The sequence below is a fragment of the Corythoichthys intestinalis genome, chromosome 8 (assembly GCF_030265065.1).
Source record: "Corythoichthys intestinalis isolate RoL2023-P3 chromosome 8, ASM3026506v1, whole genome shotgun sequence".
NCBI lineage: Eukaryota > Metazoa > Chordata > Actinopteri > Syngnathiformes > Syngnathidae > Corythoichthys > Corythoichthys intestinalis.
Genome location: NC_080402.1, coordinates 3,188,732 through 3,203,100, shown reverse-complemented (window position 1 = coordinate 3,203,100; position 14,369 = coordinate 3,188,732). Strand labels below are relative to the sequence as shown.

Here is a 14,369-nt window from a genome sequence, read left to right as displayed (position 1 = left end):
TTGGTAGCGATTTGTTTGTTCCTTATTCATTTTTTTCCCCAACATTCTTAAAACGATATCTCGATTCTTGGCATGAGCATATCGTTAACCTTTTGGGACGCAAAGTATCATGATTAGGGTTGTTCCGGTCATGTTTTTTTGCTCCCGATCCGATCCCGATCGTTTTAGTTTGAGTATCTGCCGATCCCGATATTTCCCGATCCGATTGCTTTTTTTTTGCTCCCGATTCAATTCCAATCATTCCCGATAATTTTTCCCGATCATATACATTTTGGCAATGCATTAGGAAAAAAATGAATAAAACTCGGACGAATATATACATTCAACATACAGTACATAAGTACTGTATTTGTTTATTATGACAATAAATCCTCAAGATGACATTTACATTATTAACATTCTTTCTGTGAGAGGGATCCACGGATAGAAAGACTTGTAATTCTTAAAGGAGAAATGTGACTTTGTATATTGTGACTAAATATTGCCATCTACTGTATTTGTTGAGCTTTCAGTAAATGATACTGTAGCCATGCCCAAATGCATGATGGGAAGTGGAACCATGACTGTGCGTAGTGCTACCAATTGATATATCTTCTCTGCTTTGGGAAATAACATAGGGTGTTAAGAAAAAGATTCATTATTACCTTGCTTCCCCACATTGCTTCCCACGATATTTCTAATCGTAGGGAGAGGGATTGTAAGGCTGTAGCCAACTAAAAAAAGGCTCCAAAGGCTGCCAAAATTCACTCTACTCATTATACGCTGCGTTTTAGCGCTCTATATAAGTAAAACGGCGCCATATCAGATTGAGCGCGACAATGCGTGAGTGGGTCGTGCAGCGCATGCATTAATTGCATTAAATATTATTAACATTCTTTCTGTGAGAGGGATCCACGGATAGAAAGACTTGTAATTCTTAAAGGAGAAATGTGACTTTGTATATTGTGACTAAATATTGCCATCTAGTGTATTTGTTGAGCTTTCAGTAAATGATACTGTAGCCATGCCCAAATGCATGATGAGAAGTGAACCATGACTGTGCGTAGTGCTACCAATTGATATATCTTCTCTGCTTTGGGAAATAACAGGGTGTTAAGAAAAAGATTCATTATTACCTTGCTTCCCCACATTGCTTCCCACGATATTTCTAATCGTAGGGAGAGGGATTGTAAGGCTGTAGCCAATTAAAAAAAGGCTCCAAAGGCTGCCAAAATTCTCTCCACTCATTAGACGCTGCCTTTTAGCGCTCTATATAAGTAAAACGGCGCCATATCAGATTGAGCGCGACAATGCGTGAGTGGGTCGTGCAGCGCATGCATTAATTGCATTAAATATTCTAACGTGATACAATTTTTAAAAAATTAATTACCGCCGTTATTGGGATAAACATGATATTGATAACCCTACCTTAAGTCTAAACTAAAGACTCTGGATGAGTGTAACATATTATGTCTGTAACGTTAAATACAATTAGAAAACGATTTAATTAAAAAATATATATATTAAAAAAATGGATGTCCGATATTTTTTTGCCGATTCTGATACTTTGAAAATGACATCTCTACTATTTATCACTAGTAGACATCCAATTCATTTGAACTGGGAGGGTAATCGTAAATCAGTGTAATTGTACCACTGACCTCCGAGGTTCATCCCGGCTTGGAGGCACTTTCGTACGCGGCACGCCGGGCAGTTTTTCCGTCGGATCTTGTCGATGATGCAGTCGTTCCTCCCGGCGCAAAGGTAGTTATGCTGACCTAAGAGGAAGGAATATATGAAGAAAGTTAGGATTTGTCATTTGTTGCCAAATACAGTGGGACAAATAAGTATTTAGTCAACCACCAATTTTGCAAGTTCTCCTACTTGAAAAGATTAGAGAGGCCTGTAATTGTCAACATGGGTACACCTCAACCATGAGAGACAGAATGTGGGAAAAAAACAGAAAATCACATTGTTTGATTTTTAAAGAATTTATTTCCAAATTAGAGTGGAAAATAAGTATTTGGTCACCTACAAACAAGCAAGATTCCTGGCTGTCAAAGAGCTCTAACCTCTTCTAACGAGGTCTAACGAGGCTCCACTCGTTACCTGTATTAATGGCAGCTGTTTTAACTCATTATCGGTATAAAAGACACCTGTCCACAATCTCAGTCAGTCACACTCCTAACTCCACTATGGCCAAGACCAAAGAGCTGTCGACGGACACCAGAGACAAAATTGTAGACCTGCACCAGGCTGGGAAGACTGAATCTGCAATAGGTAAAACGCTTGGTGTAAAGAAATCAACTGTGGGACCATTTATTAGAAAATGGAAGACGTATAAGACCACTGATAATCTCCCTTGATCTGGGCCTCCATGCAAGATCTCACCCGGTGGCGTCAAAATGATAACAAGAACGGTGAGCAAAAATCCCAGAACCACACGGGGCGACCTAGTGAATGACCTACAGAGAGCTGGGACCCCAGTAACAAAGGCTACTATCAGTAACACAATGCGCCGCCAGGGACTGAAATCCTGCACTGCCAGAAGTGTGCCCCTGCTGAAGAAAGTACGCGTCCAGGCCCGTCTGCAGTTCGCTAGAGAGCATTTGGATGATCCAGAAGAGGACTGGGAGAAAGTGTTATGGTATGAAACCAGAATAGAACTTTTTGGTAGAAACACAGGTTCTCGTGTTTGGAGGAGAAAGAATACTGAATTTCTTCCAAAGAACACCATACCCACTGTGAAGCATGGGGGTGGAAACATCATGCTTTGGGGCTGTTTTTCTGCAAAGAGACCAGAACAACTGATCCGTGTAAAGGAAAGAATGAAAAGGGCCATTTATTGAGAGATTTTTAGTGAAAATCTCCTTCCATCAGCAAGGGCATTGAAGATGAGACGTGGCTGGGTCTTTCGGCATGACTATGATCCCAAACACACAGCCAGGGCAACAAAGTAGTGGCTTCGTAAGAAGCATTTCAAGGTCCTGGAGTGGCCTAGCCAATCTCCAGATCTCAACCCCATAGAAAATCTGCGGAGGGAGTTGAAAGTCCGTGTTGCCCAACGACAGCCCCAAAACATCACTGCTCTAGAGGAGATCTGCATGGAGGAATAGACCAAAATACCAACAACAGTGTGTGAAAAGCTTGTGAAGAGTTACAGAAAACGTTTGGCCTCCGTTATTGCCAACAAAGGGTACATAACAAAGTCTTGAGATGAACTTTTGGTATTGACCAAATACTTATTTTTCCAATAAATTCTTTAAAAATCAAACAATGTGATTTTCTGTTTTTTTTTTTTTTTTTCCACATTCTGTCTCTTATGGTTGAGGTTTACCCATGTTGACAATTACAGGCCTCTCTATTATTTTCAAGTGGGAGAACTTGCACAATTAGTGGTTGACTAAATACTTATTTGCCCCATTGTATATATACTGTCCCAAAATGGCGTTTTCATGACGAGTACATAAGACATTATCAAGGGGACGCCAACGTCCCTGATTGTACAGCGCGGAGTGTAATGGGTTAAAGAGAAAATGAGAATGAGGGGACCTACAGATTCACATTTTTGCTGAATTTTCCCCCAATAATTAAAAAAAAAAAAAAAAAAAAAAAAAAACGGCAATTTTTTAACTTTTTAATGTAAATTGATGGAAGATTTGCATGTATAACCAATATTTGATCTTAAAATTTTATTTTAAAATTTTTACAAATTTACATTTTTTTTATTCAATATTACATTTTTTGTATTAAAAAAAAAAAAATCATAAAATATTTCTTTTTTTTTTTTTTAAATGAATGATCCAATCACTATCAGCCTTCCCAGTCCAAACAAATTAGGACGTCTCTCGCCGTCAATGGCACCTAACGCGTCAATGCAATTTGACATCTCGCACATCCGGCTTCCAACTCCCCAATCGTTAACCCGTGCATCCCGACGGTCAAGCCTTGCAACGGCGTATATACCGCCGCCTGCGTTGTATTTCCTGTGTCGCAGTTTACTGCTTTTTAGAGCGAGAAAAATGGCCTTATGTAACGGTCATGTGACTTCGCCAGAAATAGTGAAGCGGGGCTACAGCTGCTGCTTCTCCTCCTGCAGCGCGCCTCCTTGGCTTTTGGCACACACGCTGCAAAATGCAGTAGACGCCAAAAAAAAAAAAAAAAAAGTGCGTGAAAACAACACACAAAAAAGCGGTAAAGTACGTACACACGAGCTCAATATGCACAACTATGGAGAGCGAGGTCATGCACTCAACTCACAGGGGTCTCTGTGTGTATGTGTGTGTGTGTTTTTCAAAATTGCCAAGTGGAGCGGCATGGAATACGTACGTGCGCGCGTGTGTGTAGGCGTATGGCGCTCCGAGTCTAGGAAAAAAAACGAGGGATGGACGGAGAAATAGAAGAGGAAAAGCAAAAAAGCGCGTTAGCGTCACTGTCGCGCCAGCCGGCTTCTTCGAGAGTTTTTTTTAACCAGTGATAGGGTGCGTGACTATTTTTACTCATTTGAAATAATAATAATAAAAAACTTTAACATCATTTTTCTTAAAGTTGTCCAAAGAGGATTTAAATTAATATCGAAAACTGTCAACATTGGTTTTTGCGCCTTTATGTACAGTGGTATCAGGGCCGGCCCAGCCTATATTCAGACTACGCAGTTGCTTAGGGCCCCTGACCACTAGGGGGCCCCCAATCTGGCAATTGTTTAATTTATATTATATTTTGTTTACTATAGTTTGCTTTATTTGACTTTGGTGATACTTGATTATAAGCTTAAAAAAAATGAAAGTTCTTCCTTAACTTCTTTCTTTCCTCTTTTAGAAAAAGGTTTGGCACTATCGACTTTAAGTACTGACAATCATTTGGGGTGAGAAGTTTGAAGTATGCAGTGCAAGAAAATCTGATTAATATACAAAATATGGACGTATGGGTTGGATTGCATGTATGGGTTTCACAGTACACTGTGATGAAATGGTGGGCCAAAAATATGGCCTGGGCCGGCCCTGAGTGGTATGAAAAAGTATCTGAATCTTTTGGAATTTTTCACATCAAAATCACACAGATGAAAAAACTGTCTCAATGGGGTTCAAGTCTGGACTTTGACTTGGCCACTCCAAAACGTGTATTTTGTTCTTCTGAAATCATGCTGAAGTCGATGTACTTCTGTGTTTTGGATCATTGTCTTGTTGCAGCATCCATCCTCTTTTTAGCTTGAACTGTCTGACAGACGGCCACAGGTTTCCCTGCAAAACTTTTGAATTCATTCTTCCATTAATGATTGCAAGTTGTCCAGGTTGTCCAAAACATCTTGATAAACTTCTGAATTCATTTTTCCAGGAATGATTGCAAGTTGTCCAGGCCCTGAGGTAGCAAAACAGCCCCAAATCACGATGCTCCCTCCACCATGCTTCACGGTGGGGATGAGGTGTTGATGTTATTCGTTTCTTAAGTACAAGAACAGTGGTATGAAAAAGTATCTGAGCATTTTGGAATTTCTCACATTTCTGCATAAAATCACCATCAAATGTAATCTGATCTTTGTTAAAATTACACAGATAAAAAAACAGTCTACTTGAACTAAAACCACCCGAACATTATATGTTTTCATATTTTAATGAGGATAGTATGCAAACAACGACAGAAGGGGGGGAAGTAAGTGAACCATCACATTTAATATTTTGTGGACCCAATTTGGCAGCAAGAACTTCAACCAGACGCTTCCTGTAGCTGAAAATCAGTCTGGCACATCGATCAGGACTAATCTTGGTCCGCTCTTCTCTACGAAACTGCTGTAGTTCAGTCAGATTCCGGGGATGCCTGGCATGAATCACTGTCTTTAGGTCATGCCACAGCATCTCAATGGGGTTCAAGTCTGGACTTTGACTTGGCCACTACAAAACCTGTATTTTGTTCTTCTGAAATCAGTCTGAAGTTGATTTGAAGAGTGTTTTGGATCATTGTCTTGTTGCAGCATCCATCCTCTTTTTAGCTTGAACTGTCTGACAGACGGCCTCCGGCTTTCCTGCAAAACATCCTGATAAACTTTTGAATTCATTCTTCCATTAATGATTGCAAGTTGTCCAGGCCCTGAGGCAGCAAAACAGCCCCAAATCACGATTCTCCCTCCACCATGCTTCACGGTGGGGATGAGGTGTTGATGTTGGTGAGCTGTTCCATTTTTTCCTCCACACACGACGTCGTGTATTACACCCAAACAATTCAACTTTGGTTTCATCAGTCCACAAAATATTTTGTCATAACTTCAAACATTAAACGAGCAGCAGTGTTTAGACAGCAGTGGCTTCCTCCGTGGAGTCCTCCCATGAACAATATTCCTGACCATAGTTTTACATATACCAGTAGTTGATGTGTGCACAGAGATATTGGACTGGGTGTCAAGAGTCAAGAATCTGCATTGGACAAGGTGTCAAAAGTCAAGAATCTGTATAGGACAAGGTGATGATGCTGGAACTTTTGTTTGGTGCTGTTCCAGTGAGATTTACAACAGAGGTTTGGGGTACAACAGACATTTTATCACGTAGAAAAAACTTAATAAAACTATTAGTTATAAAATATTAATATAATATATTATATAACTTATAAAATAATGAATTAGTTCAAAAGTGAGACCCTTTAGCATTCAAAAACACTGAAAGAAATTAATAAAAAACGTGGTGGTGAGTAAATGTTACTTTTATAGAGCAAGTGCAGGGAAATATATATGGAATCACTTCATTCTGAGGAAAAAAATATAAAATCAGGAGAAACAAACAAAGAAATAACACACAAAACACATCTCTAGTATTTAGTAGCACCACATCTGGCTTTTATGACAGCTTGCAGTCTCTGAGGCATGGACTTGATGAGTATTCTTCATAAGTTTGGTGCCAACTCCCTCTGATTGCAGTTGCCAGATTATTCTTGCCGGTCGGAGCCTTGCTGTGGACATTTTTTTTTCAATTTCCACCACAGGTTTTCAATAGGGTTGAGATCTGGGCTATATGTAGGCCATGACATTGACTGGATGAGTGTTTCTTCAAGGAAATTTAATTAGATACCAATTACAATACCAAAGTTCTAGCACCATCACCTTGTCCGCCGCAGATTCTTGACCCCTTGACACCTTGTCCAATGCAGATTCTTGACTCTTGACAAGGTGATGATGCTGGAACTTTGATTTGGTGCTGTTCCAGTTAGATTTACAAAGATGTCTGCCTGAAGAAAACGTCAAAATTCCCTCAGTCCTTGATGATATGGGGCTGCATGTCAGGCGAAGGCACTGGGGAGGTGGCTGTGGTTAAATCTTCAATAAATGCACAAGTTTACATTGAAATTTTAGACAGCTTTCTTATCTCTTCAATTGAAAATATGTTTGTCATTTTCCTAGACGACAATGCATCATGCCACAGAGCTAAAACTGTTAAAGCATTCCTTGAAGAAAGACTCATCCAGTCAATGTCATGGCCTGCAAATAGCCCATATTTCAACCCTATTGAAAATTTGTGGTGGAAATTGAAAAAAATGGCTCTGACCCGCAAGAATGATCTGGCAACTACAATCAAAGAGAATTGGCACCAAATTGATGAAGAATACTCATCAAGTCCATGCCTCAGAGACTGCAAGCTGTCATAAAAAGCCAGAGGTGGTGTTACTAAATACTACAGATTAGAGGTGTGCAAAATTTCCGATTCTTAGATTATTCGCGATTCGGCCGTGGAAGATTGGAGAACGATTCACAAACATCCAAATTCCGATTATTGAAATATGCCAAGTAAAGCGGAAGTACAACACACTCAGCGGGCCGCGCGGTCTTCAGGACACAGTGAGGAACGGAACGACAGTAGCTAAACATCATGCTTCTCATTACCCGGCCCCTCGGGGAATGCCAATGCTCAACTCACGGCTCTAGCTCAACTCATGCCACGGGATAAAAAAACACAACAACATACCTGACTGCTGCCGAAAAGCTACTACAAAGTGCATCCACATAATGTTACGGTAGATATCATTTATATAGGACTAGATGCAATATAGATTCGGTAGCGTTAGCAGCACATCTACAGAAAGCTAGATGCGGGCGTTAGTAAATGGCCGCCATCTTAAAGCAGTACACTTCCCGGCAAGGCTGTTGTAGCGAACCTTCCAAGCGAACCTAATTAACTTTTTATCTAAAATACTCCTAAATCGGTAAAATATTGACTTGAATCTATCTTTAAAATAGTTTTAAAACTTTCACATGTCGAAAGTAGACAAAAGGGAAATTATGGAATAACGGGAGCAATTTTAATAACTTTAACGGTTGATTCACAACATTAAATGAATTGAATGTAGTTTAAAGCTTCTGATACAGAATGGGGACTGTAGTTTTTTATTTACTGTTATTTTTGTATATTTGTTTACTGTTATATGTTAACTTGATACTGAAATTGTAGTTTGGTTTAGCCTGAGAGTATTTTTGAACAATTTTGGAACTAATGTACAAAACATTTAAAAAAAAAAAAAAAAAAAAAAAAAAGGAGGGGGGTGCATCAATAATCGCTTTAGAATTGAATCGGAGCCTCTGAATCGTAATCATAATCGAATCGTTAGGTGCTCAAAGATTCCCAGCTCTACTACAGATGTATTTGGATCGTTATTTCTTTGTTTGTTTCTCATGATTCCATATTTTATTCCTCAGAATGGAGTGATTCCATATTTTTTTCCCTGCACTTGCTCTGTAAAAGTAACATTTACTGACCACCACAATGTTTTTATTCATTTCTTTTAGTGTTTCTGAATGCTAAAGAGCTGCACTTTTGAACTAATTCCATATTTTTTAAGCTTTTTATCTGAGTTTGTTCTACATGATAAAATGTCTGAGTGAGTGCTTGTCCGTACAATTTTGCTCGGGGTTGTACATAGCTTTTCCTATTAGAGTAAAACTAATTTCATTTCATTAACCAAGTGGGGAAAATGGTTTATTTTCATTCATATAGCTGTTGATTTATGATACAAAATGCAAGCTAAAATCCAAAGATGTATCACCACCACCACTCCTTATTTTGTTCATGAATTCACCAAATACTCCAGCATAATACTTTTTTTGAGATTTTATGTAATGTTATTCTTGGTAATTGCCCACTTTGGTGTATTAGTGCATCCTGTTACATCATTCTGGAAGGGAAACACTCTCTTTAAAAAACATCACACACGAGCGCGCACGCAGACGGCGACTTTGTTGAACCAAAGCCAAGCTGACATTTTCTTTTTAAAGAGACAGTAACATGCAAAGCCCGGAGGCGGCAACAACAAGGGGCTGTCCCGACTCCGTCATTCAACGCCGCTGCTTGTGTAACAGTCATGAGTCTTCCTCCGGGTGCTAAAATTCATGTCAACTTGATGATGGATGAATACTATTTCATCATCCGTTCATTCAAAAGAATCTTCTGGTTCTCTGATAGTTTTTTTTTCTTCACTGGAAAACTCAATGTAATTTGTGTTTTTATGCTCAGACCAAAAACAAAAGTGCAACGTTTACGAACTAAGAAGTGTTGAAGTGAGTTGAGGAGTTTCAATCAGACAATAGGTTTTGCTTCCAGCTTGTGGTATCTGTAGGCAATTGGGGAGGGGCAGTATTTGTTGTTTTAATATCAGACATTTTGGACACAAAATGTTTATACTTGAGGTCGCGGTTGGTCCAGTAATGTCTATGACTTGTAAAAGAATAAATAAATAAAAATTCCAAAAATAATAATAACAAAAAAAAATACTTTTATATCAATTTTACAGTGCCCTCCATAATTATTGGATTTATAATAATTATGTGTTTTTTAGCGTCTAATAATTTTTTTTTTTTTTTCGAAATAATATGGGACCTTAATGGAAAAAAAGAGAAAAATCCAACCTTCAATACAAGTGCATCTATTCAGTGGGGGGAAAATCCCACATAAAGAAAAAATTATTTGACATCAAATAATGTGTGTCACAATTATTAGCACCCCTGGTGTTAATACTTTGTACAACCTCCTTTTGGCAACAAAACAGCACCTAATCTTCTCCTATATTGTTTCACAAGATGAGAAAAGACAGAAAGAGGGATCCTTCAGCCATTCCTCTTTGCAGAATCTCTCTAAATCATCCAGAGACCTGGGTCCTCTCCTCTTCAGCTCACCCCACAGGTTTTCAATGGGGTTGAGGTCTGGGGACTGAGATGGCCATGGGAGGAGCTTGATTTTGTGTCTGGTGAACCATTTCTGTGTAGATTTGGCCAGATGCTTAGGGTCATTGTCTTGCTGAAAGACCCAGTGACGACCCATCTTCAGCTTTCGGGCAGAGGGCAACAGATTTTGATTTAAAATGTCCTGCTATTTCAAAGCATTCATGATGCCATGCACCCTAACAAGGTTCCCAGGGCCTTTGGAAGCGAAACAGCCCCACAGCATCACCGACCCACCCCCATACTTCACAGTGGGTATGAGGTGCTTTTCAGCATGCGCATCTTTCGTGGCACGCCAGACCCACTTAGAGTGTTTGTTGCCAAAAAGCTCAATCTTGGTCTCATCTGACCAAAGCACACGGTCCCAGTTGAAGCTCCAATACCACTTGGCGAACTCCAGACGTTTGCGTTTATGATTGTGAGTGAGGAAAGGTTTTCTCCGTGCATGCCTCCCAAACAGCTCGTTGGCGTGTAGACAGCACCTCATACCCACTGTGAAGTACGGGGGTGGGTCAGTGATGCTGTGGGGTGTCATCTTAAACTCTCCGGCAACTTTTTTTTTTTTTAACATACGGTTTGTGGCGGGTAAAATTGATTGAAAATGATGTACTATTTTCCACGCAGCATGCCACATGTGTGACACGAGTCACATGACCAAGCAGTGCCACGATGCAGGCTAACTACACATACGATAACAAAATGTCACACATTGTGAACATATGACAGAAACTATGGCCCATTTGTATCTCGTTCTCGTCTCGTCAGACGAAAACTGGCATCGGTCTCGTTATGTTTTAGTCTCCCATAGACCATTATTGTTATGAAAAAAAAGTTTCTTGACGAAATTGTTTAAACAATTTCATTTAAAAATTTTAAAAAAAAAACTTTTTTTCAATTGCAAATCTTTGATAATCTCGTCATTTGTTCTTGAATTGTCCTGACAAGAAACATACAAAACCTTTTTGACCTTTGACCTCATTCCTCCCTTTGACCTCATTCCTCCCCATTTTTTTTTTAAATCATAAAAAATTTTTTAGTTTAAAAAACAAACATTTAAACCCTTTTCCGTCCTTCACAGTCAAAATGGATTGGACATCTAGCACTGCCAATGGCAGCCCATGTATTAAACCTTACAAACTTCAAACACAAAATACTAGGGCTGTCAAAATTATCGCGTTAACGGGCGGTAATTAATTTTTAAAATTAATCACGTTAAAATATTTGACGCAATTAACGCACGCTCAAACAGATTAAAATGACAGCACAGCATAATGTTCGCTTGTTACTTGTTTTTTTGGTGTTTGGCGCCCTCTGGTGGCGCTTGGGTCCAACCGATTTTATGTGTTACACCACGAGTGAGCATGGTGTAATTATTGACATCAACAATGGCGAGCTACTAGTTTATTTGTGATTGAAAATTTTACAAATTTTAATAAAACGAAAACATTAAGAGGAGTTTTAATATAAGATTTCTATAACTTGTACTAACATTTATCCTTTAAGAACTACAAGTCTTTCTATCCATAGATCGCTTTAAGAGAATGTTAATAATGTTAATGCCATCTTGTTGATATATTGTTATAATAAACAAATAAAGTACTTATGTACCGTATGTTGAATCTATATGTCTGTCTTGTGTCTTATCTTTTCATTCCAACAATAATTTACAGAAAAATATGGCATATTTTATATATGGTTTGAATTGCGACTAATCACGATTAATTAATTTTTAAACTGTAATTAACTCGATTAAAAATGTTAATCGTTTGACATCCCTACAAAAAACACATTTTTAATTCATTTCCAGTATTGAACTGTAGGTGTCGCCCTACATCCGAACACATACATCCTTTACTGTACGTTTTCTCAGCTGCATAACCTGAATACCTTTCGACAATGTGGGTCACACACACACGTGCGCGCATACAGTAGTTACATCCCCCAATGCACACGCTCGTCTGAACACGCGTGCGCGTCTGGAGCCTTCGCGATTTGTATTTTGCTAGACGTGTCGGCGAGGTGGCTGCGCGCCAGCTGTTGTTGCGTAACCCCCCTTCTCACACACACACACAACCTGAGCCATTCTGTGGGAGGCCCCGTCCCGCGCAGGGGAAAAAAAAAGCGATTGGACACTCTGAGAGCGCGCTGGCGTCCTTGCCTGACCTCCCTTTTTGGCCAGCGGGAGACGTAAGCGGACTGGCAAGCGGGCCGCCGCCGTTCGTAAATCTTTGCGCTTCAGTAAGACAGACAAGCTAAAAGGGGAATATTATTAGCGAGCGCCGACGCGCCAAGCCGCTGATGACATGTGAATAATGCGCTGGCGTCCCAACGCCGATGTGCCGCGCCGAGATGTTTATTGGACGCAGCTGTTCTTTGTTTAAAAAAAAAAAAAAAAATAGTCAACGGAGGAGCGCTAGCTGTTTTCGCACTTCGTTAGCGGTGATTTTAAACTCGCGTCGAGTTGACAAAACGCCTGATTTAGGCCACGTCTACACATAGCAGGGTATTTGGCGAGAAGAAGAACTTTTTCTACAGTATGGTCTGTCATCGACACGCACATTTTGGGGATTGAAAACGAGGGTTCTTAAAAACTCCGACCAAAGTGAAGATGTGCGAAATCTGTATTTGTAGCGCCATCATATGGACACTGATATCCGAAGATTTGACATGTGGAAACATCACTGTCTGCGACAAACTTCCCACGTTCCTGAGGGATGCATCTGGGAAATTCTAAAATTGATGGGGCCCGATTTATTGCCCGATTGCCGAAGTATACAAAACTGATTGAAATAAACCAAAATACATTCATTGGAGCATGATATTTCTAAATTCCAATTAAAAAAAAACATTATTTGAGTAAAATCTATTTTTCTAATATATCAACAATAGGGCTCTCAAAATTATCGCGTTAACGGGCCGTAATTATTATTTTTTAATTAATCACGTTAAAATATTTGATGCAATTAACGCACAAATGCCCCGCTCAAACAGATTAAAATGACTGCTCAGTGAAATGTGTACTTGTTGTGTTTTTTCCAGAGTTTTGGCGCCCTCTGCTGGCGCTTGGGTGCGACTGATTTTATAGGCTTCAGCACCCATGAGCATTGTGTAAGTAATTATTGACATCAACAATGGCGGGCTACTAGTTTATTTTTTTATTTAAAATTTTACAAATTTTATTAAAATGAAAACATGAAGAGGGGGTTTTAATATAAAATTTCTATAACTTGTACTAACATTTTTCTTTTAAGAACTACAAATCTTTCTATCCATGGATCGCTTTAACAGAATTGTTATAATAAAGAAATACAGTGCTTATGTACTGTATGTTGAATGTATATATCCATCTTGTGTCTTATCTTTCCATTCCAACGATAATTTACAGAAAAATATGGCATATTTTATAGATGGTTTGAATTGCGATTAATTGGGATTAATTAATTTTTAAGCTGTAATTAACTCGATTAAAAATTTTAATCGTTTGACACCCCTAATCAACAAACAATTTTAAGGCAAAATGTACAATACAAAATATATACAACATACATTTAGTACATACAAAATGTTTCACTATTTAAAAAAAAAAAAAACAAGCATAGAATTAGAAGTTAAAATTGTGTATAAGAACATTTATAAGAGAACAAGACATGGACACAATAGTGAGAATAATAAAAGTAACAATACATTAAAAGCAGATCGAAACAGATGAGTTTTAAGAGTTATTTAAAGGGAAGGAATATACAAATAAAACGCTACCCAAATTTAACATTTCACAATCTGCTTTTCCAAAATGCCTATGTGCCTATATGTTCTACCTTCAAGCTACATAACCATAGTTTTACTGTGTTGGGAGTTCGTGCTCACCTGACCTTGCTGCGCTTGCTGCCTGAACATACTTGAAAACTCACCAAAATTTGCACATACCTGCGGCTTTGCGTAAATTTAGATTATTTTGCAAAGTTGCAAAAAAAAAAATCTAACATAATGGCTCAGTGGCGCCCCCTTAAATTTTTAAAAAAGGGCTCTCCATTTCGGTTTTTCTCAATGTAGAGCGATGAAATTTGAGGAGTTGATACATTGTGCAAAACTGCTCCAAAAAGTCTCTTGTACCTATATTCCAAACCCAACAGAAAATCTGGTATTTTGGATTGAATGTGAAATGTTTATCGATTAACAGGGTGAAAATTTGAGACCTTGG

General features: G+C 38.8%; 1 protein-coding gene across 1 annotated transcript in view; it reads right to left on the bottom strand.

The window, feature by feature from the left end:
- Positions 1-14,369, bottom strand: part of nr3c2 (nuclear receptor subfamily 3, group C, member 2) — a 160,584-nt gene that overhangs the window by 36,870 nt on the left and 109,345 nt on the right. The window contains exon 4 of the mRNA XM_057843973.1: positions 1,641-1,757. Within this exon, the coding sequence (XP_057699956.1) occupies positions 1,641-1,757 (117 nt within the window). The remainder of the gene's footprint in view (positions 1-1,640; positions 1,758-14,369) is intronic.